The sequence below is a fragment of the Acanthochromis polyacanthus genome, chromosome 2, assembly GCF_021347895.1.
Source record: "Acanthochromis polyacanthus isolate Apoly-LR-REF ecotype Palm Island chromosome 2, KAUST_Apoly_ChrSc, whole genome shotgun sequence".
In the NCBI taxonomy this organism is placed as follows: domain Eukaryota; kingdom Metazoa; phylum Chordata; class Actinopteri; family Pomacentridae; genus Acanthochromis; species Acanthochromis polyacanthus.
In genome coordinates this window covers 47,095,324-47,118,452 of record NC_067114.1, presented here as the reverse complement: position 1 = coordinate 47,118,452, position 23,129 = coordinate 47,095,324, and the positions used below count along the sequence as shown (strand labels likewise).

The 23,129-nt window shown below is 41.5% G+C and overlaps 2 protein-coding genes and 1 long non-coding RNA gene across 4 annotated transcripts in view; all 3 read left to right on the top strand.

The window, feature by feature from the left end:
• Positions 1–7,537, top strand: part of LOC127530923 (NAD(P)H dehydrogenase [quinone] 1-like) — a 51,827-nt gene extending 44,290 nt beyond the window's left edge. For both annotated transcript variants that reach the window (XM_051938855.1, XM_051938846.1), the window contains exons 2-6: positions 1,448–1,615; positions 4,938–5,068; positions 5,366–5,479; positions 6,912–7,013; positions 7,111–7,537. In XM_051938855.1, coding sequence (XP_051794815.1) covers positions 1,448–1,615; positions 4,938–5,068; positions 5,366–5,479; positions 6,912–7,013; positions 7,111–7,422 — 827 coding nt within the window. In that variant the 3' untranslated portion in view covers positions 7,423–7,537. The remainder of the gene's footprint in view (positions 1–1,447; positions 1,616–4,937; positions 5,069–5,365; positions 5,480–6,911; positions 7,014–7,110) is intronic.
• Positions 7,538–9,182: 1,645 nt separating this feature from the next.
• On the top strand, positions 9,183–16,745 carry LOC127530942 (gamma-aminobutyric acid receptor-associated protein-like 2). Its single transcript, XM_051938935.1, has 4 exons — positions 9,183–9,401; positions 14,666–14,721; positions 14,834–15,006; positions 16,518–16,745. Exons 1-4 carry the CDS (start codon positions 9,368–9,370, stop codon positions 16,606–16,608), a joined length of 354 nt encoding a protein of 117 aa, XP_051794895.1. The 5' UTR covers positions 9,183–9,367; the 3' UTR covers positions 16,609–16,745.
• Positions 9,408–14,659, top strand: LOC127530998 (uncharacterized). The gene is made up of 3 exons (XR_007937795.1): positions 9,408–12,617; positions 12,662–12,749; positions 12,794–14,659. It is a non-coding gene; the product is annotated as an uncharacterized LOC127530998 (long non-coding RNA).
• Positions 16,746–23,129: the final 6,384 nt, after the last annotated feature.

Sequence of the window (23,129 nt, the reverse complement as noted above, 5' to 3'; positions counted from 1 at the left end):
GTGTTTTCTGGGTGTGGTTTACTGTGTTTTGTGTGTTTTCTGGGTGTGGTTTTACTGTGTTTTTTGTGTTTTCTGGGTGTAGTTTTACTGTGTTTTGTGTGTTTTCTGGGTGTGGTTTTACTGTGTTTTTTGTGTTTTCTGGGTGTAGTTTTACTGTGTTTTTTGTGTTTTCTGGGTGTGGTTTTACTGTGTTTTGTGCGTTTTCTGGGTGTAGTTTTACTGTGTTTTGTGTGTTTTCTGGGTGTAGTTTTACTGTGTTTTTTGTGTTTCTGGGTGTAGTTTTACTGTGTTTTGTGTGTTTTCTGGGTGTAGTTTTACTGTGTTTTGTGTGTTTTCTGGGTGTGGTTTTACTGTGTTTTGTGTGTTTTCTGGGTGTGGTTTTACTGTGTTTTGTGTGTTTTCTGGGTGTAGTTTTACTGTGTTTTGTGTGTTTTCTGGGTGTGGTTTTACTGTGTTTTTTGTGTTTTCTGGGTGTAGTTTTACTGTGTTTTTTGTGTTTTCTGGGTGTAGTTTTACTGTGTTTTTGTGTTTTCTGGGTGTAGTTTTACTGTGTTTTGTGTGTTTTCTGGGTGTGGTTTTACTGTGTTTTGTGCGTTTTCTGGGTGTAGTTTTACTGTGTTTTTTGTGTTTTCTGGGTGTGGTTTTACTGTGTTTTGTGCGTTTTCTGGGTGTGGTTTTACTGTGTTTTGTGTGTTTTCTGGGTGTGGTTTTACTGTGTTTTGTGTGTTTTCTGGGTGTAGTTTTACTGTGTTTTGTGTGTTTTCTGGGTGTGGTTTTACTGTGTTTTGTGTGTTTTCTGGGTGTGGTTTTACTGTGTTTTGTGTGTTTTCTGGGTGTAGTTTTACTGTGTTTTGTGTGTTTTCTGGGTGTGGTTTTACTGTGTTTTTTGTGTTTTCTGGGTGTAGTTTTACTGTGTTTGTGTGTTTTCTGGGTGTAGTTTTACTGTGTTTTGTGTGTTTTCTGGGTGTAGTTTTACTGTGTTTTGTGTGTTTTCTGGGTGTGGTTTTACTGTGTTTTTTGTGTTTTCTGGGTGTAGTTTTACTGTGTTTTGTGTGTTTTCTGGGTGTGGTTTTACTGTGTTTTGTGTGTTTTCTGGGTGTAGTTTTACTGTGTTTTGTGTGTTTTCTGGGTGTACTTTTACTGTGTTTTGTGCGTTTTCTGGGTGTGGTTTTACTGTGTTTTTTGTGTTTTCTGGGTGTAGTTTTACTGTGTTTTGTGTGTTTTCTGGGTGTAGTTTTACTGTGTTTTGTGTGTTTTCTGGGTGTACTTTTACTGTGTTTTGTGTGTTTTCTGGGTGTGGTTTTACTGTGTTTTTTGTGTTTTCTGGGTGTAGTTTTACTGTGTTTTGTGCGTTTTCTGGGTGTAGTTTTACTGTGTTTTGTGCGTTTTCTGGGTGTGGTTTTACTGTGTTTTGTGCGTTTTCTGAACATATTTTTGTGTCTTGCAGCTCAGAAGACGGCTCTGATTGTTTTCGCTCACCAGAATCCGGCTTCGTTCAATGCGGCGGCCCGAGATGTGGCGGTTCAGGAGTTGAAGGCTCAGGGATACCGAGTCCTGGTGTCGGACCTGTACGCCATGAAGTTCAGACCCGCGGCCACGAGAGACGACGTTAAAGGTGATCAGACATGAGACCCTCTGACCTGCTCTGTAATGGTACAGTCTGGCCAATACTGCAGACGGTGAAGCTGTCATGGACCTAGCTTCTTCTGCGGTGCTCATTTAGCATGCTATTGCTAATCAGGGTGCTAAGCTGGGTCAGCATGAGAAGTTGCTCAGTAGCCTCGTGGACAGTGTTGCCAACTTAGCAACTTTCTCACTAAATTTAGCGACTTTTCAAAGCTCCTAGCGACTTTTTTTTGTCAAACGCGACTAGCGAAAAATCCAGCGACTTTTTCTGCCATTTTGGAAACTGACAGGAAAACTGGGATCATTCTGCAGTTACTGTCCTCAACAAGCAGCAGGTGCTGCTGTGAGCTTCTCCCCCTCCCAAAGCACAGGCTGTCAGTCCAGTAACCCTGCAGCAGTCCCAGTGTCTGATTAGAGGACACATCACTCCGCGGCCAGACGACAGATGAATCACGCATGCACAAAGTCACTACAGATCCCATCCAGACTTACATAGCGGGATATAAATGAAAATGTTTCTTCACTGTCATACTAAAATAAACCACAGCATTTAGCCTCTAGTACAAAAACATATTTTGGGTGTTTTATACTCACTTTTTGGTCTCTTCCACAACTTTATTCCTCTCTCCTACAACGCTGATTACAATTACATGCAAACTGGGAAATATGCAAATTAGGAGATGACATCATTTAGCGACTTCTAGCGACTTTTAGACAGCCAACAGTGACTTTCCTTACTGAGGAGTTGCTCGTGGAACGTACCCACGCCTTGCTCTGGCAGGTTTCCCAGCCCACCAGATGAGTCTCCAGCCTCTCAGTTCCCTGTCGACGTTACCTCCTCAGACCCAGCGTTATCTAACTCAGTCCCGGTGACTGATCATGTAGATCCGGGAGAAATTTCATTCTGCTCCCCAAACGCTACGACAGGATTTAGGTTTCATGTCAGGGTTTTCTAACTCAAATGTCACTCGTATTTGCAATGCAGCCTCACTATAGGGGTATTATTGTAGCAAGACTATTTGTCAATGCGAATCGAGAGTTGTCTGTCTGTATTTCAATTCATGTGTCCAAAGTGACATTTGTCAATGTGTAAAAGAATTTGTCTATGTGAACTGAGATTTGTCAATGCGAACCGGAATCTTCAAAAGTTGCCTGAAAATTTGTCCGTCTGTAAATAGGTTTTCAAATGTGTAAAAAAATATGCCAATCTGTATTAAAAATTGTAAATGTAATAAGATTTGTCCATGCGTACAAAGAGTTGTCCATGCGTACAAAGATTTGTCCATGCGTACAAAGAGTTGTCCATGCGTACAAAGAGTTGTCCATGCGTACAAAGAGTTGTCCATGCGTACAAAGAGTTGTCAATGCGTACAAAGACATTGGTAGTTGAAAAATTGACGTATCCCACTACACATCAGCAGAAAATAAAACGGTTTCACAATTGGCTGTTTTATTTTCACGTGACTTTTGCTACACTTCTGCTGTGAGTGTGATTCGTATCTGAAAAATATTTGGGTTTTAGCTCCCTGACCTCCGGCTCACAGGCTCGTCCATGCTGGCTGCCTTCCGCTCTGCTGCCCTGTACCTCAGCAGTTCCCGCCGTCTGCAAGCTTCAGGCGGTGCTATGCCTCAGGTGACCGCCACCTGGGGCATAACCTCGAGCCGATCAAAGGAACCATAACTGATTTAATGAGGCATTCGCAGTTTCACTGTACCGACCGTGTGTACTTAGACTTGCATGGCTTAATCTTTGAGACAAGCATATGCTACTGGCAGGATCAACCAGGTAGCCCAGACAAGGACGAGCGTGTGGCGCACGCCCGAACGTAGAGCTGCGTGGCAGCGCCTGGTCGGGACCGGGGCCGCGAAGCGAGGCTGTGCTGGGGTGAACGGACAGACAGTGTTTGGCTTGGAGAAATGACCATGTCGTCCGGAGAGTCGACCACCGCCTGAGTGGGACGCGACCGCGGGCCGCGGCGACGGGCTCCGTGGTCGGGCAACTGGGCAGACGGGGCGTTTCGGTCTCCTCGCAGAAAGCCACAGGGGCAGGGCAGGTACAGGGCAGCAGAGCGGAGGCAGCCACCATGAACGAGCCTGTGAGCCTGAGGTCAGGGAGCTAAAACCCAAATATTTTTTAGATACGAATCTCATGTAGCAAAAGTCACATGAAAATAAAACAGCCAATTGTGAAACCGACCGACTCGTACCTGGTGATTTGTCTGTATTTTCTGCTGATGTGTAGTGGGATACGTAAATTTTACAACTGCAAATGTCTTTGTACGCGTGGACAACTCTTTGTATGCATAGACAAATCTTATTACATGTACAAATTTTACATTTTCAGACGACTTTTGAAGATTCCGGTTCGCATTGACAAATCTCAGTTCACATAGACAAATTCTTTCACACATTGACAAATCTCACTTCAGACACATGGATTGAAATACAGACAGACAACTCTCGATTCACATTGACAAATAGTTTTCCTACAATAATACCCCCATACCCCACTCTGACGTATCTGATATCCTTGAATCCTTGCCAGCTAAAGAGTCCTACTGTTCCTCTGTTCTCTCCTCTGGACTACACTTGGCTCAGGTTCCTGTAACCGTTGTCCTTGTTCAAAACCATCACCTCATCTATCACTCCAGTCCTCCTCTTGTCCTGGGCTTCCCTTGGCTTCAAATCCATAATCCACACACCGACTGGGTGAAGAGCCCAGTGGTCTCCTGGAATTGGGATACTCGTTGCTCCGTCCTAAACTCTGCTGATCCCACGTCAGCTTCACCTCCTGAAGCCTTCAGCTTCTCCTCAGTGTCCTCCCAGTATCATGACCTGACACCAAGTTCTCACCTCACCTCCTCATGATTGTGCCATCAACTTGCTCTCTGGCGCCACCTTGTCCTGCAGTCAACTGTATAATCACACATATTGGTGTTTTGTGTAAAACAATAATTACAATTATTGTAGTTGTAGTATTGGTTTAGTAAGTCTTTGTCGACCTACTGCGTATCACTTTCTCATCATTTTGTGTATTTTTTTGTCTTGTGTCACTTTGTGGTTGTTCTGTCTGTTTTCTTTGTGGTTGTTGTGAATTATTTTGTATCTCCACCTCAGTAACTTAAACAACAACAGACTTCAGAAATCTTTCCATCTGTCACTAAGCTGTGTGTTAGTTAGCATGAGTCCTTGCTGAAGACGTAGATCCTTAAATTAGTCAAAGTTTCAGAGGAGTTTAGGCTCAAAATAAGGAGATTTCCATCCTCCAGGGTTACCTGAGGGGTTGACTCAGGTGTTGTGTGTCTGTACAGGTGAGCTGAAGAACCCGGACCAGTTTGAGTACGGAAATGAAACCATGCTTGCCTTGAAGGAGAACCGTCTCAGTGACGACATCGTAGCTGAGCACCAAAAAATAATTGAAGCTGAACTCATCATCTTCCAGGTCAGAGAGCAACAAACCACATCTACAGCTCTGGTTCTGGTTTCTTTGTGTCACTGAGGTTGTTTTCTGTCTCTTTGTGGTTGTTTTGTGTGTCTTTGTGGTCACTTTGTGTGCATTTACATCATTTTCTGTCACATTGGTGGTCATTTTATGTGTGTCTTGTGTGATGACACTTTGTGGTCATTTGGTCTCTTCTCCAGTTGATTATTTGCATTGAGACGTTTATTTTCTACAAATTTTCAGTATTTCAAGTGTTAATTAATAAGTGATCTTACTAAACTATGTGTGTGTTTGTAGTTCCCGTTGTACTGGTTCAGTGTTCCTGCCATCCTGAAGGGTTGGTTTGATCGAGTAATGACTCGATCATTCGCTTATTCCCTGGCGGAAATGTACAACAACCCCCGTTTCGAGGTGTGACGTGGTGATAAACACACAACAAACCAACCAACACAACAAACCAACCAACACACACAACTAACCATTCAACACAACCAACCAAGACAACCAACCAGTCGTTGGTCTTAGGTTGGTTTGACCTTGTATCGACCAGGTAATAGAGCAGGTATTTTATTTGGTTTGTATTCTGGTTGTGGGTTGATTTCAGATTGGTTTTGTGCTGATTTTAGGACTTGGTTTTGCATCAGTTTTAGTCTTATTTTCATTAGTTCTGGAGTAGTTTTAGATTAGTTTCAAATTAGTTCTTCTTTTTAACATAGCTGAGGTTTTGTTTTTTTTGGGGGGGTGATATCAGGCACTGTTTTTTAATCTATTTTAGCGTTACATTGGGACAGTATCAGACTTGGTTTAGTTTGGGTTTTAGCCTTGTTTCAGACTGTTGTACTGATTTTAGCTGAGTTGAGTTTTGTGATGATATCTGACATGATTTTCTGCCTTGTTTTAAACATTTTAAAACGTTTTTTGGATTGTTTTTGGCCTTACTAGGGACCAGGTGTTTCATTTGGTTTTACACTAGTTTTCAGGAGGTTTTGGCTGGTTTTAGGAAATAGTTTTGCATCAGTTTTAGTCTTACTTTACACTGGGTTTGAACTGGTATTGAAACTATTTTAGGACTTTGTTTACGGGATAATATCAGACTTAGTTTTAGATGTATTTTGGACTGGTTTTATACATATTCTTGAATTTCCCTCAGGATTAATAAAGTATTTGTCTATCTCCTGCTTTTGGGACTTGGTTTCACATGGAATTCAGCCTTATTTCAAAATGATTTCAGACAAGTTGTTGGTGTTTAAGAAATTTCACTCTTAGTCTTTTGAAGTTTGCTGTAGTGGGCTGTTTATTGGTTTTCCGGCATACGATTGGCTTACCGACCCAGAGCATGAGTCTGTGAAGGTAAACTGACCCAGAGCATTTTGAGAGGACCCATTTTATAGGGATGTCAGAGGGTGGATGAGAGGATGGGGAGCAGGCCGTATGTAAACACAAGCGTGAATAGTGGTTAATTTGCATATAGTTGGTTATCAGTAACACAGGGTAAGACAAAAAGCACAAAGAGCAATTCAGTCAAAGGATCTGGCATACAGATGCAAATGGTGTGACATCAAAAGTTAAGGGGGGAGGGTCTGACAGACAATTACAATTAAAGATAACAGAATTGGGAATAACCGTTGGAAATGGAATGAACAGGGTGACATGTGAAACTAGTATCAAAAGGTGTGCTATTTTCTTCATCATTTGACCTCAGTTTAGTTCTTGTGATTCTTTTTGGTTTCGGCCCCATTTCACATTGTTTCCGGGTGGATTTTAGGCTGATTTTGGACGGCCTTTAGCCTGGGTTTGAGCTGTGCTTCCTCTCATACTTGCAGTGTTTTGTGTTTGGTTAAAGGAGAAGAAAGCGATGTTGTCCTTCAGCACTGGAGCCTCACAGATCATGTTTCAGCCGGACGGCTTCCACGGAGACATCAACGTCGTTCTGTGGCCTCTTCAGGTGAATCAAACTCAGAAACCTCCTCGTTCACTCAACATTCCTGAAAGCTATCTGAAGATGACGTTAACCTTCCTCTCTGCTGTGTTTCTCTTGTCAGAATGGAATTCTGCGCTTCTGTGGATTCCAGGTTCTGGCTCCTCAGATCTTCTACAGTCCGGCTCACAATCCGCCCGCCGTCAGAACCTCCATGCTGGAGGGTTGGCGAGCTCGGCTCAAAGGGCTGATGTTGGAGAAGCCTTTGAGCTTCCCTTCCGTCGAGCTCTTCGACCTCAACTCACAGGACGGCTTCCGTCTGAAGCCCGAAGTGAAGAAGGAACAAGAGAAGCACAAGTTCGGCATCACGACGGGTCATCATCTGGGGAAACCGCTGCCGCCGGACAACCAGACCAAAGCAGGAAGCAGGAAGTAGAAACTTCTCTTCACCTCCCATTCTTTTATACGACGGCATCACTTTAATGAAGAAATGTGTGATTGCAGGCACTTCATGTTCACTGAAACTGAAATAAAACCTGATCCAAAACAAAGACTGGAACTGATTCTTCTCTGATTCAACAACTGATTTTTCACTTGTTGCTAAATAAAGACTGAAAACTAAAATACAAACACCTTAAAAGTATTTAGATCTCATCACTTTTCCCCCAGTAATCTAAACTCAGAATGCGAAAAACATGTTGTATTTCTGTCTCAAGATTAAAGTCTGCCATTTATGTCTGAATTATTTCTTTAGTCTTGTAAAAATCAAATCTGAAGACACAAGTCAACAACAAAAATGTCCACAAAAGGCCCAAAACATCTGCAAAGACACTGTTTGTAGCCTTAAACATTTCTGTATCCAGAAGCATTTTGTCTCAAAATCCCACAAATGGTGAGTCCTTGGGTATCATAGTGGATGATCAGATCTCTTTTAGAATATAAGATAAGATAAGATAGACTTTATTGATCTCACAAAGGAGAAATTTAACATTACAGGGCTCTTAGAAACAAAAAACAGAGGAGTGCAAAAGTCACGAAAGTGCAAGAACAAGATAATAAATATTGCACATAATAACAACTACACAGTAGTGTTCTACAGTCTGATGGCAGTGGGGATGAAGGACCTGTGGTAGCGCTCCTTCTTGCACTGAGGGTGTCTGAGTCTCGTGCTAAAGGAGCTGCTCAGCTCCACTACAGTCCGCTGCAGTGGGTGGGAGCTGTTGTCCATGATGGATGAGAGCTTGGTCAACATCCTCCTCTCACCCACATCCATCACAGAGTCCAGTGGGCAGCCCAGGACAGAGCTGGCCCTCTTGGTCAGCTTGTTCAGTCTCTTCATGTCCCGCTCTGTGCTGCCCGGGGCCCAGCAGACGACAGCGTAGAGGAAAGCAGAGGCTACCACGGTGTCATAGAAAGTCCTTAGTAGAGGTCTGCACACTCCGAAGGACCTCAGCCTCCTCAGAAGGTGGAGGCGACTCTGGCCCTTCTTGTACAGAGCATCAGTGTTGTGGGACCAGTCCAGTTTATTGTTGAGGTGAACACCCAGGTACTTGAATGTGTTAAGCATCTTGTGGAAAAACCAGCCCCAAACCACCAGAACTGGGGCAATTTCACTGTTTTCTGTCAGGACATTGACTTTTGACTTTACTGGAGCTCACACCCTATTTATGCTGACTGTTTTTATCTGCCTCACGTTTGTTCTTGCTGTGCTTCATTTGATAATGTTTTATGACTATCAGGGCATGCCCTTTTGGCTGGGTCTTTTCTAAGGGCAGATTTTAATCTTTTGGTTAAATCAATAAATGTAAAGTATCCTGTTTTGCACAGTATAACCTGTTCATGTTACACTGTGGTGGAACATTTTGGTTAATCAGTAAAAAGATTTAGAAATAATCCATGTTTGCAGCCATTTAAAGAGCCTGTCTATCAGCTGTTCATACACGACCTGCTTGTGTTTATGTTCCAGCGAGTGTCACCAAAAACGACTAACGGGGAACGCAGTCAAAGGGTTGTCATGTTAAATTAAAAAGCAAACAGTATATGAGTTGTTAAAATTCAATCATGATGTTGGAATGATAGTGCAAGTGTTTAATAATTAATTAAATTTAAATAATTAAGGTGCAAAACTTAAACCCACTGCAGTTTCTCCTCTCGCCCCCCCTCCTGTGCGCGGCGGAATGGAGCGGCCCTCAGTGACGTCAGGCTGTGGGCGGAGCTGCGGCGGACGGTGAAGAAGGAGGAGGTTTGTTGTTTGTTGTTTGCTTCGACGGTTTCTGCCCGATTTAACGGACGAAACGAGCGGGACAGAAACAGTTTCACGCCTTCAACCAGCCGAGGGCCGCGTTTAGCATCTGCTGCGTCGAGCGGAAAGACCCGGAAACATGAAATGGATGTTCAAAGAGGATCACTCGTTGGGTAAGAAGCAACCGTTGTTTTCTCGAGTTAAAATGTCGGCGCTGGTTCCGGTTTAAAGTCTCTTTAATTTGGGTCCGTTTGGGATTAATGTGGGGTTTAAAGGGTTTAAGTGTCACCCAGAATCGGGTGGGTTACCGAGCCGGGCCTGTCCCGTCCTCCGGGCTTTGTTTAGGGAGGAGGCTGGATGAAAATGGCTGTAAATGTGGATGTCTGGATGCTGGAGGACGGAGGCCTGCTCGGTCTGATGAAGGATCTGGACTCTGATGGAGGATCTGGACTCTGATGGAGGATCTGGACTCTGATGGATCCTCCATGAGTCAGTTTATCTGCTCCACTTCCTCTGAAGGCCTGAATCATCCGCAGGCTGCTGCTTTGTGCATCACCAGACTGTTGCTCAACATGCTGTTTTCCTGCAGGCCTGAACAAATTACCAGAGTCTGACCAAAACTAAGGGTCTGGACCTGATCCGCACAAGAACCGCTGACTAAATGTCGAAAAATCCAACAGACCTCTGTTGTTGTCGTATGTTTTACAGGGATTCAGTAGAGGAGAACTTTCAACGTTTGAGGAGGATAGAAGCAGAGTGGTCTAACTTAGAAAACATCTAAACTGAGTTTTATATCATTCCTGTGGTATTTTCTGGTCTAGATTTTAGTGTCAGAGTGGTCTAACCTACAACCCAGATACAGCGTTACAGTGAAATGTTAGAACATTCTGGAAAACACTAAACTTTGAACCTGTTTTTGTCCAGAGCTACAGGAAGTGGGTCAGACCACTCTGATTCCAACCCTTATTGTCCAAGATGGCTCACAAATGATCCAGAATTACAGACCATGTTCCAGAAATGATCTAAAACAATGAAAATTTGTTCAGAATGAATTTTTTTATATGAAAATAGTCTAGAATGACTAAAAATGATCCAAAATCAGTCTAAAAATCATCCAAAAGGACTCAAAATTGGTCTAAAATGACTTAAATGATCCAGAATTACAGAAAATGTTCAAAAAATGACCTGAAATGATGGAAATTTGTTCAGCATGACATGAAAATAGTCTAAAATGACTGTAAAATAATCCAAAATCAGTCAGAATTTCTGTCAAATGATTAAAAGTGATCCAGAATGACTGAAAATAAGCAGAATGGCAATACATTTATCCAAGATGCTTTAAAATCATCCAAAATGACGGAAAATTGATCTACACTGAGTTGAAAATGATCCAAAATGGCAGAAAATCTCCCCAGTAGTACACAAAAGTTGTCAGAAATGACAAAAATCTTCACAAAATTACTCAAAAATCAACCAAAATGATTTCAGAATCATCCAAACTGACTTAAATCATCCAGAATTCCACAAAATGTTCCTGAAATTATCTAGAAGGATGAAAATTTGTTCAGAATGACATAAAATAGTTAAAAATGATCCAAAATGGTAGAAAACTTCTCAAATGACTCAGACGTATGGGTTCTGTAAAGCGTCTTGAAACAGTTTGACCTGTATTTGGCGCCATATAAATAAAGTTGAATTGAAATGAAAAATGATCCAGAATGACTGAAAATCTGCAGAATGACATTAAATTTGTCTGAGATGCTTTAAAAATCATCCAAACTTGAAAACTCTCTAAACAGAGCAGGGTTGTGACTTGACTGACCAAACAGTGATCAGGTTTCTCCTCAGACAGTTCCTCCATCGTTAGCGTCCTGATTGTCCAGATTCCATCCTTTGTCGTGTAAACCAGCAGCTCCACCTCCATGGTTGCCCTCATTGTTGTCCTGGTTTCACAGCGTTCACAGCTGGAGACAGGCGAGTCCTGCTGGTTCATGTTTAGGGCTGAGTACCGAACTTTGGTTCTTTAATGGCACCGACCGAAATGTTTCGGTACTAATGAGTATCAAAATAAGCCTCGTCTTTCGGTTCCATGTTCCGGTACTTATCACGTGATTATGATAAAGCAAACCTGTGATTGGCTGTAACATTACACGTGATTGCAGCAAGCCGGAAAAAAACATGCTGCCCGTTCACAGACAGGTTTCACGTTAGGTACACTGACTTTACTGCAGTTGTGTAGCGTGTCGTCGAAGTGGGAAAAGATGCCTCTGAGGTCTAAAACGTGGCTCTACTTTTGTAAAGTGGACGCCAATAGTGCGCGGTGCAGTATATGCCAAAGAACCATCGTTGCTAAGTCAGGCAACACAACAAATTTAATGAAGCATTTGACTGTGCACGGAATCGATTTAAGAGCGGAAAGTAGCTCCGTGTTCGACTACAAGACGAGCGGGCCGCAGCCACCCCCCTCCTCTCAGCATTCATGGCAGCCTGTGGACGTTACAGAGCGAGAGGTTTTACCACCAGACTCTGAAAGTACAGAGGACGGCGCCGTGTCTGAAAAACTGTTAAGTGAGAAAGTCCTCAGCATGTACTGAACTGTACATTGCTTGCAAATGTTCTTTTGCACTGGAAAATTAAACTCAAGATGTGAAAAGTAATGTGTAATGCAATGTTCATTCTGTTAGAGTATATATTGTAAAACTGGTATCGAAAAAAGTATCGTTTAGGAACCGGTATCGCAGTGAAGGTATCGGTATTGGTATCGAAACTTTTAGATTGATACCCAGCCCTATTCATGTTCTACCTGATGTAACCCCCCATCAGTCAGGGGGAGCTGAAGAACCTGAAGAAGTCCAGGTGGTTCCTACTGAAGCTCCTGTGATCACCAGAAATGAGTTTAAAATTATAGAGTGGTGAAGATCAGATCTGATGGTTGGTCCTCCTCTGATACTTAGATGTTATCCTGTTTTAGCTGCAGCACTTCTCTACAGCTCAATGAAGGCTACTTCTAAAAATAAAAAAACATTTCATATTCATTTATGGAGGGAATCTTCTATGATCTCTCCAGAAGAGGAGGCAGAGAAACCAACTTCATGTCAGTTCCCTCAGCTCTGGTTTAGTAGCTGACAGATGATGGATTAACTGATGACAACATGGATCACTGATGGAGCAGAGAGAGGTTTGTTCTCCTGGATCCATGGGATTCAGGTCCTTCAGCTGCTGGAGCTCCTCAGAGGAACCAGACCAAGACCAGAACGGTTCTACTGGAGCTCCTCAGAGGAACCAGACCAAGACCAGACGGGTTCTACTGGAGCTCCTCAGAGGAACCAGACCAAGACCAGACGGGTTCTACTGGAGCTCCTCAGAGGAACCAGACCAAGACCAGACGGGTTCTACTGGAGCTCCTCAGAGGAACCAGACCAAGACCAGACAGGTTCTACTGGAACTCCTCAGAGGAACCAGACCAAGACCAGACGGGTTCTACTGGAGCTCCTCAGAGGAACCAGACCAAGACCAGACGGGTTCTACTGGAACTCCTCAGAGGAACCAGACCAAGACCAGACAGGTTCTACTGGAGCTCCTCAGAGGAACCAGACCAAGACCAGACGGGTTCTACTGGAACTCCTCAGAGGAACCAGACCAAGACCAGACGGGTTCTACTGGAACTCCTCAGAGGAACCAGACCAAGACCAGACAGGTTCTACTGGAGCTCCTCAGAGGAACCAGACCAAGACCAGAACGGTTCTACTGGAGCTCCTCAGAGGAACCAGACCAAGACCAGACAGGTTCTACTGAGGACTTTATCAGCTGAAGTGGTTCTGATTCTGAACCAGCTCTAGACTTTTCCAGCAGAGTCTCACATCTTCTGGCTTCATGAGCTGCAGATTAGTCCTGAGAATCTGTTTGAATCAGGAGGAACTCGGATCCATCCTCAGTATTTTCACATTTGGTCATTTTCCGTGTTCAGTTCTGCTTTTAATTGATCCAATTAATGATCGTCTTTAGAACCAACTGCTGCTGATTTTACTGTTAGAACAAACATTCTGGTCATTTTGTGTGTCTTTGTAGTGTTGTGTTGTAGTGTTTTTTGTTGTTTTTACTGTTGTTTTGTGTCTTTTCATGGTTATTTTGTGATTGTTTTGTGTCTCTCCGTGCTGGATTTTTGTGTTTTTATGGCCATTTTGTTTAAATTTGTGGTTATTTAGTATATTTTCTTGTTCTTTTACGACTCTTTATCGTCTCGTCTTCTATCCTTTGAATCCATTTGTGGCCATTTTGTGTCTGTGCTTGATTTTGTGTTTTTACTGTTTTGTGTGTTTTTTATGGTCATTTTAAGCCTTTTTGTCATTGTTATCAATCTCCTTGTGGTCATTTTGTGTACATTTGTGTATTTTGTTTACACCATCGTCTCTTCGCAGACATTTTGCTTCTGTTTTCACTTTGTGTCTTTCTGTGGTCATTAGGTGTATTTTATGGTTGTTGTACTTTTTTTTTTCTTTGTGTTTTTTGTGTCATTGCAGTCGTTTTTGTCTCTTTAATGTACCAAACATTAACAGTCTCCCACTTTAAGTCAGATAATTGTCAGATTTGCGGTTCCACCACGTTTGATTCTGGAGTAAATGTTGTGGGTCGATGGTTTTCTGATTGATGGACGGCAGCAGATTGCGAATCTGATCAGATATTGATCTCAGTCTGTCACCAGCAGCTCAAAGTCAAACTGAACTCAGTCCTACTCTTTATTTAACTGATATTAACGCATCAGAGCAACAACTAGAGGCTTCAGCTTGAGGAGTTCATCATGACTCAGTTTATTAACGTTAAGCTCACATTTGGTTCATTTTTCAAACTAAACCTTCAAGTTGCATGCGAGTAGTTCAAGGACCGTCAGAAAGACTGAAAAGAATCAGATGGTTTTTGTTTTTACTGCTGATAAATGAGGTTATTTTGGTGATTGTTTTTGAAGAATGGAACTGTGATATGAAGATTGGGAGGACAGAGCCTTCTCCATCGCTGCACCAGCCTCTCCACATCCAAATCCCTTTTAAAGACTCGCCTTTTTAGAGATGTTTTTATTGAGTAACACTGTATTTTATTTTAATATTAAAATTTTGTCCATTTTAAATGACTGTTTGACTTTTAAACTGTCTTTGCTTTTAACTCTTGCTTTATTTTATTGTATTTTATGTACAGCATCTTTGAGTTACTTGTAAAGCGCTTTCTAAATAAAATGTATTATTATATTAAGATACTGTTAATTACAGAGCAGCTGTAGCTCTGATGAACCTGTGATTCCACATCTTTATAGTGGTTAGTAGTTCAGAGAGTCACGTTATGATGCAGACTCAGTTTGTGTTCATGAGCAGCTCCTTTCACATCTAAACTACCCGTAGACGTCCACACAGCACATGATTAACCAGAACGTCTGTTTGTTTTGCAGAACATCGATGCATAGAATCGGCCAAAATCCGCAACAAATACCCTGACAGGGTCCCGGTGAGTAACAGAGAGTCTTATTATTATGACAGAGGTTTGTTTGTGTCGTCAGGTGATATTCCAGATCTTTTCTAGTGATTCTGGGTTTACTAACGGTTCTGTGTTCTGTCAGGTGATCGTGGAGAAGGTTTCTGGATCACAGATCGTGGACATCGATAAGAGGAAGTACTTGGTTCCCTCTGACATCACGGTGGCCCAGTTCATGTGGATCATCAGGAAACGCATCCAGCTCCCCTCAGAGAAAGCCATCTTTCTGTTCGTGGACAAGACGGTGCCTCAGTCCAGGTCAGCAGATAGCAGCTAATTCTGGGTTTAAACCCTCTGATGGAAGCTCATTCTGGAGAGAAAACGGCAATTCTGTTAAAAGAAACCTCTAAATATTTGACACAGTTTTAGGAATTAGCATCAGTTTGGTGCAGCTTTAAGTCAGTGCCGGAGTGGTTTTAACTCAAGCAGGCTATCAGCACAAGCTACCCAATCTGAAGATAACATTAGCCACTGCATTAGCCTAAAACAGATAACATTAGCCACTGCATTAAAAGGTAACATTAGCCACTGCATTAGCCTAAAAAAGGTAACATTAGCCACTGCATTAAAAGATAACATTAGCCACTGCATTATTCTAAAAAAGGTAACATTATCCACTGCATTAGCCTAAAAAGGTAACATTAGCCACTGCATTAGCCTAAAACAGATAACATTAGCCACTGCATTAGCCCAAAAGAGATAACATTAGCCCAAAAGAGATAACATTAGCCACTGCATTAGCCTTAACGAGATACTGTTAGCCTGTAGAAGATACTAGCTTAATGCAGCAGCATTCGCCTGAACTAGAGAACATTCGTCGCTGCATTACCCTAAACAGGTTACTGTTAGCCTAAAGAAGATAACATTAGCTACTGCATTAGCTTAAATGTGATGCTTTTAGCCTAAAGAAGATAATAGCCTATGCCTTAGCATATATCAGAAGTTGTTAGCCTAAAGAAGATAACATTAGTCACTGTATTAGCCTTAATGGGATACTGTTAGCCTACAGAAGATGACATTAGCTGTTGTGTTAGCTTAAACAAGGTACTGGTAGCCTAAATAAGATACTCTTAGCCTAAAGAACATAACATTAGCCGCTACATTAGCCTAAACAAGATGCTGTTAGCCTAAATAAGATACTGTTAGCCTAAATAACAAAATGTTAGACACTGCATTAGTCTAACTGAGATGTTGTTAGCCTAAACGAGATACTAGCTTAATGCAGCAGTATTAGCCTAAACTAGATAACATTAACCCAAACAAGACAGTGCTACGAGGCTAAACAACATTAGCCACTGCGTTAGCCTAAATAACGACAGCAGTCGATACGTTAGCCTCAACAAGATGGTGTCAGGTGTAACGTTACACTTAGCAACATCACATTAGCCACTTTATTAACCTAAACAATATAAGGAGACGTTAGCCACTGGATTAGCCTGAAGAAGGTGGCATAGCCGCATAAAGGAGACAATCTGATCATTTATGAGAATACAATCATTCATAAATAGTTCAGTTCCTTTAATCCTGCCTTTAAATAGGAAGAATTTCAGCGACAGACGTCATGAAGTCAGTTTCTGATTAAATGATCGTTTAAATATTGAGTGAAGACGGTAAAGATGAATGTTTGTGGATGATTCATGTTCATTAGATGTTTGAATCTGTCTCAGTTCATCGTCCTGCTGAACGTTTTGGTCGTTTGTCTAACAAACTATGGAGGACTATTTTCAGCGGCGTATTAATCCACATCTATGCTCTGGTTGTGTGTTTAGCATCACGATGGGGCAGCTGTACGAGAAGGAGAAGGACGAGGACGGCTTTTTATACGTGGCCTACAGCGGAGAGAACACCTTTGGTTTTTAGGATCACCGAGCAGCCGACGGCGACGCCCACCCACATCCAATCACAGCCCTCACTCAGCCTGCGGACGGCGAGGGAAGCCCAGAGATTCAGAGACACCCGGAGGACGGACGGAGGGACATGAAGGCAGCAGTTTTTTGGCCCGTGTTGCACCGGTTCTTTCCAGTCATAGATTCAGTTAGTTTGATGTCGTGATTCGAGTGTTTTAGGATGAGCCTGATTTACTTTGTTTTTGTTTCCACCTTTTAAATGCGTGAATGACTTTTGCTTTTAGTTGTGCTTTTCTTCTTTGGAGACGATATTTAAAGAAGTTTAATTTAATTATTTGAAGGTAAGGTAGCTGGATGACCTAACCAATAAAAAGAGCAAACTAAACCCACTGCTTTGGTTCTGTTGTTCTTAAACTGTCCTCGTTTAAAAAGACACGTATAGAAAACACTGCAGAGCTGCAACAGCTGTTCACTGTTTTATTAATTTAATAATCAGTCCTTTTTAGGAATCAAAATTTAAAACATTTTGACTTCAATCTGATCAACTTCAATCTGATCTTGGTGCTTGAAGAAGTCATCCTGATGGACCAGCAGCCGTTGGCCAGGTTCTTGATCAGGCGCTTGGTGAGGCTGGTTTTCCCTCCATCGGTTACGCCGTCGATGCCGATGATGTACTTCATGTTCTCTGATCGGTCCAAGCTCGAAAAAAGAGTCAAAAACGTCAACAAAAACCGGGTCGGGAGCGATCGGACGTGGAAGAAAGCTGAAAAAGAGAAGGTTGCAGCAGGAAACGTCAGCTACTGGAGTCCTCCATGGACCTTGAGTTCAGTGAGTAAGGTCAGAGCAGAAAGAGCTGCTACTCAGACGCCGTTCTTCCACCCAGAGAGGACCTCTTTCTGCTGTCGCTGCTACACAGACTGACCTAGTGGAGGTTTGAGGTGGAATATTCCTTTAAAACCAACCTAAATTTCATGTTTTGATCATTGTCAGGTGAGAAACCTCAATCCAGACTCCTCATAAAGACGTTTGAGATTCCTGCTGCTGTTATTTGTTTAGTCCAGACTAAATGACAGAAATCCACAAATATAATTTTACTTCAGGACTCGGTTATTAAATGTCAAAACAATCCATGTGACTCTAAAAACTCAACAGCTTTACAAACTCTAAGATTAAACTCTCCAAAAGAAGTTGGACTTCCTCTGGCTTATTCCATCCCAAAACACCAAATATTCAGGAAGGTGGTTGCAGCACCATCTTCAGTTTTACTGTGGGTGCTGGTGGTGGAAGATCATGATCAAAAAGCTTTATGTGCAAAATTACAGGCTTATACTCCCAGTAGTTTTTGAGTTATGGCATTTTCCAAATTGTAATAATTCAGGCCAAAATGCCCTCCCCCCAATCCTCGCCTGGAATTTGTAGGTTTTAAAATGCTTATATCTCTGCTTCTGGGTATCACAGAGACGTGAATGTTATTCTCCAAGCTCTCTACATGTTGGTGATGTCCTAGAAACAACACACACACTCAGGAGAAGTCTCTACAGAGCAGGGGGGCTTGCCCAAAATGTATAAATTATTTGTAAAAACCACTTGTGAGTAGGGTTAAGGGTGTTAAAAATACCAGAAATCTTACAGATTAATGTCTTAGCATCATTTAGTATTGCTCTAGACCAGACTGGCTTATTAAAACTTATACAGGGGGAGCCCTCTGGGCACATTGTTTAGAGAGATATGGACTGCTGAACATTGCCCCCCCCATGAAAAGTGCCTAATTTTCACGGACCCTGAAGTCAGTGTAGCACAGGTGGTAGAGATCTGCTAATTTGCACAGAAACTCATCTATCCTCTGACTATAGCCATGCAAAGTCCAAACTTCTAGCCATCACTGCATCATGCTCAGTTGCTCAAATGCTCAAAGAGAATGGATGGATGGATATTCTCTGGTTTTCTCTGCTGTTTATATTTTTATTATCTGTGATTATTTCATTCGTGTAAAATAAAGCTGGAGGCATAAAGACTCATTTAGTTATTTTATTCCTGAAATCTTTGACGTAGCAGAACTAAACTTCCATTTTCCTTCTTGTACTTCTGATACTAGAACTAAACGTGTCTTCAACACGGATCATCTGGTTTTAATGAATCAGCAGCAACATCACAACAACAAATGAGACCATTTTCAACAAATTCATGAAACTGATGTCATTAAAAACTATCAGAGTCTGTTTTAGTGTCAAATTAAAGCTGATTACTGACAACTCGAACATTAACGTTACTGTTTTAATCACATTTAAGTTTCCTGAACGTTACATTAACTCACAGAGCAGAAGTCTGGAAGCTGCTTCATGTTCAGATTTTCATACTTCAGTCCAGCAGATGGAGACAAAGAACGTCAGGAGAACGTCAGGAGAACGTCAGGAGAACGTTGGCTCTGTTATCAGTCTGAGGTTTAATATCTGGATCTGTTTGTGGATGTTTTCCTGTTTCGTCGTTTTTTTTATCTCTTTATATTGTTTGTGTCTCTGTCATTGTTTTTGGTCTGTTTCACCCTTTTTGTGTCTCTTTGTGTAATTGTTGGGTTTTTCTCATCTTCTGTCATTGAGTATTTTTGCAGACATTCTGCATCTCTGTTTTCATTTTGTATCTATTTATGGTTGTTTTTTGTCTTTTGTTGTCATGTGGTGTATTTTTGTGGTCGTTTTGCATCTTTTTATTGTCATTTTTTGTCTGTGCAGCCATTGTGCGACTGTGTTCACTTTGTGTCTATTTGTGGTAGTGTTTTGTCTTTTTTGACGTGATTTTGTGCATTTTTTTGTTCGCTTTGTGTCTGTTTGTGGTTGTTTCTGTGCTTTTACAGTTTTTTTTGTATTTTTATGATGTTGTTGGTCTGTATTTTGCTTCACTGTCGTCAGTTTGTGATCATTTTAAGCATCTTTGTCATTGTTGCTGGTCTGTTTGTGGTCATTTTGTGTTCCTTTGTGGTTGTTTTGTGTATTTTGTTGGGTTTTAGTCTCTTCATCGTCTCATCTTTGATCATTTTTTCGTTTCTTTGCAGACATTCTGCGTCTCTGTTTTCACTTTGTGTCTATTTGTGGTCATTTTTTTGCTTTTTGTCATCATTTTGTGCATCTTTGTGATCATTTTATTACCGTTTTTTGTCTCTTTGCAGACATTTTGCATCTTTAATGAACTTCTCTGTAACAAACTTTACAGTCTCCTCAAACGGACACTTTTGACCTCTTTTTGTTGCCGTAGATCGACTCAGATCGTTAAATTCTGTCTCATTATTGGACGTTCCTCTAAACAGACGCAGTGATTGATTATTGATCTGCAGCAGTTTTATGATGCTGGAGTTTGTTTTCTGAGTAAAACCGCTGAGAAGCAGCAGAAGTTTATTGAGCAGGTTGAAGTTCACAGAAGTTGGTTTCAGTGTTTTAATGAAGCGGCAGAAAGAGGAACCAGGTCTGTGGTTTCTGGATTAATGTGAACACGATTTAAACTGTAACTTCAGGGTCAAACTGAAGAACTCTGAGGTAGTTTTCAGTAAAACGAGTACGTTTACTGCAATCTGAAGTACTTTCTTCTGATTTTACTTCATTTGCTGAACTACAGCAATGATTGACAGATATTATTAAACAGCCACAGAAACACAAAATGACTCACAACAACCACAAAGAGATACAAAACAACCACAAAGAGACACAAAACGGCCACAAAGAGATTCAAAAGAGCGATGAAGAGGATCAAAAACAGCAGAAAGAAACAAAAAGTGAACACAAACGTGAAAAAACTTACAAAGACACACAAAAAGTCCACAAAGTGACACAAAGTGACTAAAGGAGTCAGAAGAACTGCAAAAATATGTAAACTAATTCATAAAAGAGACATTAAAGACAAAAAATGGAAAATGGTTGCAGAGAAACGCAAAGTGACCCGAATGAGCTGCAAAATGAACAAATACATGAAAATGGAAAAAAAAAAAAAGAAGAAAAAAATGATGCTAATTCAGTAAAAACAGAAACAAAAAACACATCTATGACTCAAAAGGACCAAAACCAGAGACAAAGCTGAAATTAATCAACATAAAACTTCTGCAGACACAAAAAGGCCTGAGGGAGAAAAATGAATGTAAAACAAACTATGACCTTCTCATAGCATCAGATAATGGACTAGTCTCTATACTTGTTTTGTTAGATCTTAGTGCAGCGTTTGACACAATCGACCACAAAATTTTATTACAGCGTCTAGAACATTCAATTGGCATTAAAGGGACAGCACTGGACTGGTTTAAATCCTACTTATCAGATAGGTTCCAGTTTGTGCATGTCAACAATAACTCTTCTGAGCATACTAAAGTTAATCATGGAGTTCCTCAGGGTTCTGTCTTAGAACCGATACTTTTCACATTATACATGCTTCCCTTAGGCAATATTATTAGGAAGCATTGTATTAACTTCCATTGTTATGCAGATGACACACAATTGTATTTATCTATGAAGCCAGATGAAACTGATCAGTTAGCTAGACTGCAAGATTGTCTTAAGGACATTAAAACCTGGATGACTTTTAACTTCCTACTGCTAAATTCAGACAAAACTGAAGTCATTGTATTTGGCCCCAAACATCTTAGAAACTCGCTTTCAAAGCAAATAGTTACTCTGGATGGCATCACGTTGGCCTCCAGTACTACTGTGAGGAATCTTGGAGTTATTTTTGACCAGGACATGTCCTTTAACTCACACATAAAGCAAGTCTGTAGGACTTCCATTTTTCACCTGCGTAATATTGTAAAAATCAGGAACATTCTGTCTCAGAGTGATGCAGAAAAATTAGTTCATGCTTTTGTTACTTCCAGGCTTGACTATTGTAATTCCTTATTATCGGGTTGTCCAAATAGTTCTCTCAAACATCTACAGTTGATCCAAAACGCTGCTGCGAGAGTACTGACAGGAGTTAGCAAAAGAGATCATATTTCCCCTATACTTGCTTCTCTTCACTGGCTTCCTGTTAAATCCAGAATAGAATTTAAAATCCTTCTTCTGACATATAAAGCTCTTAATAACCAATCTCCATCATATCTTAAAGATCTGATAGTACCTTATTATCCTAGTAGAACTCTTCGCTCTCAAGCTGCAGGCTTACTTGTTGTTCCTAGAATTTCTAAAAGTAGAATGGGAGGCAGAGCCTTCAGTTATCAGCTCCTCTCCTGTGGAACCTGCTCCCAGTTTGGGTTCGGGAGGCAGACACCCTCTCTATTTTTAAGACCAGGCTTAAAACGTTCCTTTTTGACAAATCTTATAGTTGGGGCTGACTGGGTGACCCACAGGGGTTCGGCTTGTGTCTTCATTGCACAGCTGACTCCCTCTTGGACGTCCCTTCGTTCTGCCCCTAGTCATGCTGCTATAGGCCTAGGCTGCTGGGGGACTTTTCTTGATGCACTGAGCCCTTCTCTATCTACCTTTACATTTAATATGTATACCGTTATTGCAGTACATTCACTCTGTTTCCCCCTGTGCTATTTCTCCGAGTGTCCCTGGTCCCAGAGCTGGATGCTTCAGATCTGTGGTTGATGTTCCACCAGCTGGTCCAGTCTCCACCATGTCCACTGTGGGATGCTGCTGCTGACCTTCCTCCAGCCCTCTGCTTCCAACTCCCCTTTTCCACCAGTCAACTCTGCATCGCCTTCACTATACTGTTATGCTAACTTACATACTGTTTGAATTTTACTGCTAGCTATATATGGAGTATGTTTAATGTCAGAGCCGTACATCATAAGAGTAAACTATGAGTCAGTTTTCAATGTTAGCTTATACTTTGTCTGTGTCACATATCCTGTCATACATGTATCCAAATGTGTGTTGTGTTTTCCTTGCTTTCCCACCCCTCCCTCTTCTCCCATCCCTCCCCCTTGCCCTCCTCTGTCCCTCTCAACCCCCCCGGCCAGCAGGCAGATGGGTCCCCCCTATATAGAGCCGGGTTCTGCTCCAGGTTTCTTCCCTGTTAAAAGGGTGTTTTCCTGCCACTGTCGCCTTTGGGCTTGCTCTGGGGGTCAGGCATTTGGGTTCTGTAAAGCGTCTTGAGACGATTTGACGCTATATAAATAAAATTGAATGTAAAACAACTGGAAGCACACAAAAAGACAAACGAGAGCCACAAACCAGTGGAAAAGAGACAAAAATGAACAAAGAGATGATTATTTAAAGCAAGAAGAAATAAAATCACCTCTAAGAATCATAAAAGTGGAGAAAAGAGAAACACAAAGACACAGAAAAACACAAAGAGACGTAAAACAACTGCAAAGACACAGAAAAGACCAGAAAAGGCTCAAAATGAAAAGAAAGCAACAACAAAGCAGTGAAAAACAGACTCAAAGTAAACAGAAACTGATGCTAATCGAGACAAAAAACACATCTAAGACTCACAAAAGAACCAAAACTGACTGAAAAGAGACAACCCAACAAAGCAGACGCATAATTAACAGTATTCAATGTAAAACTCTGCAAAGACACAGAAAATGACAAGACTCCAAAAGAACAAAGA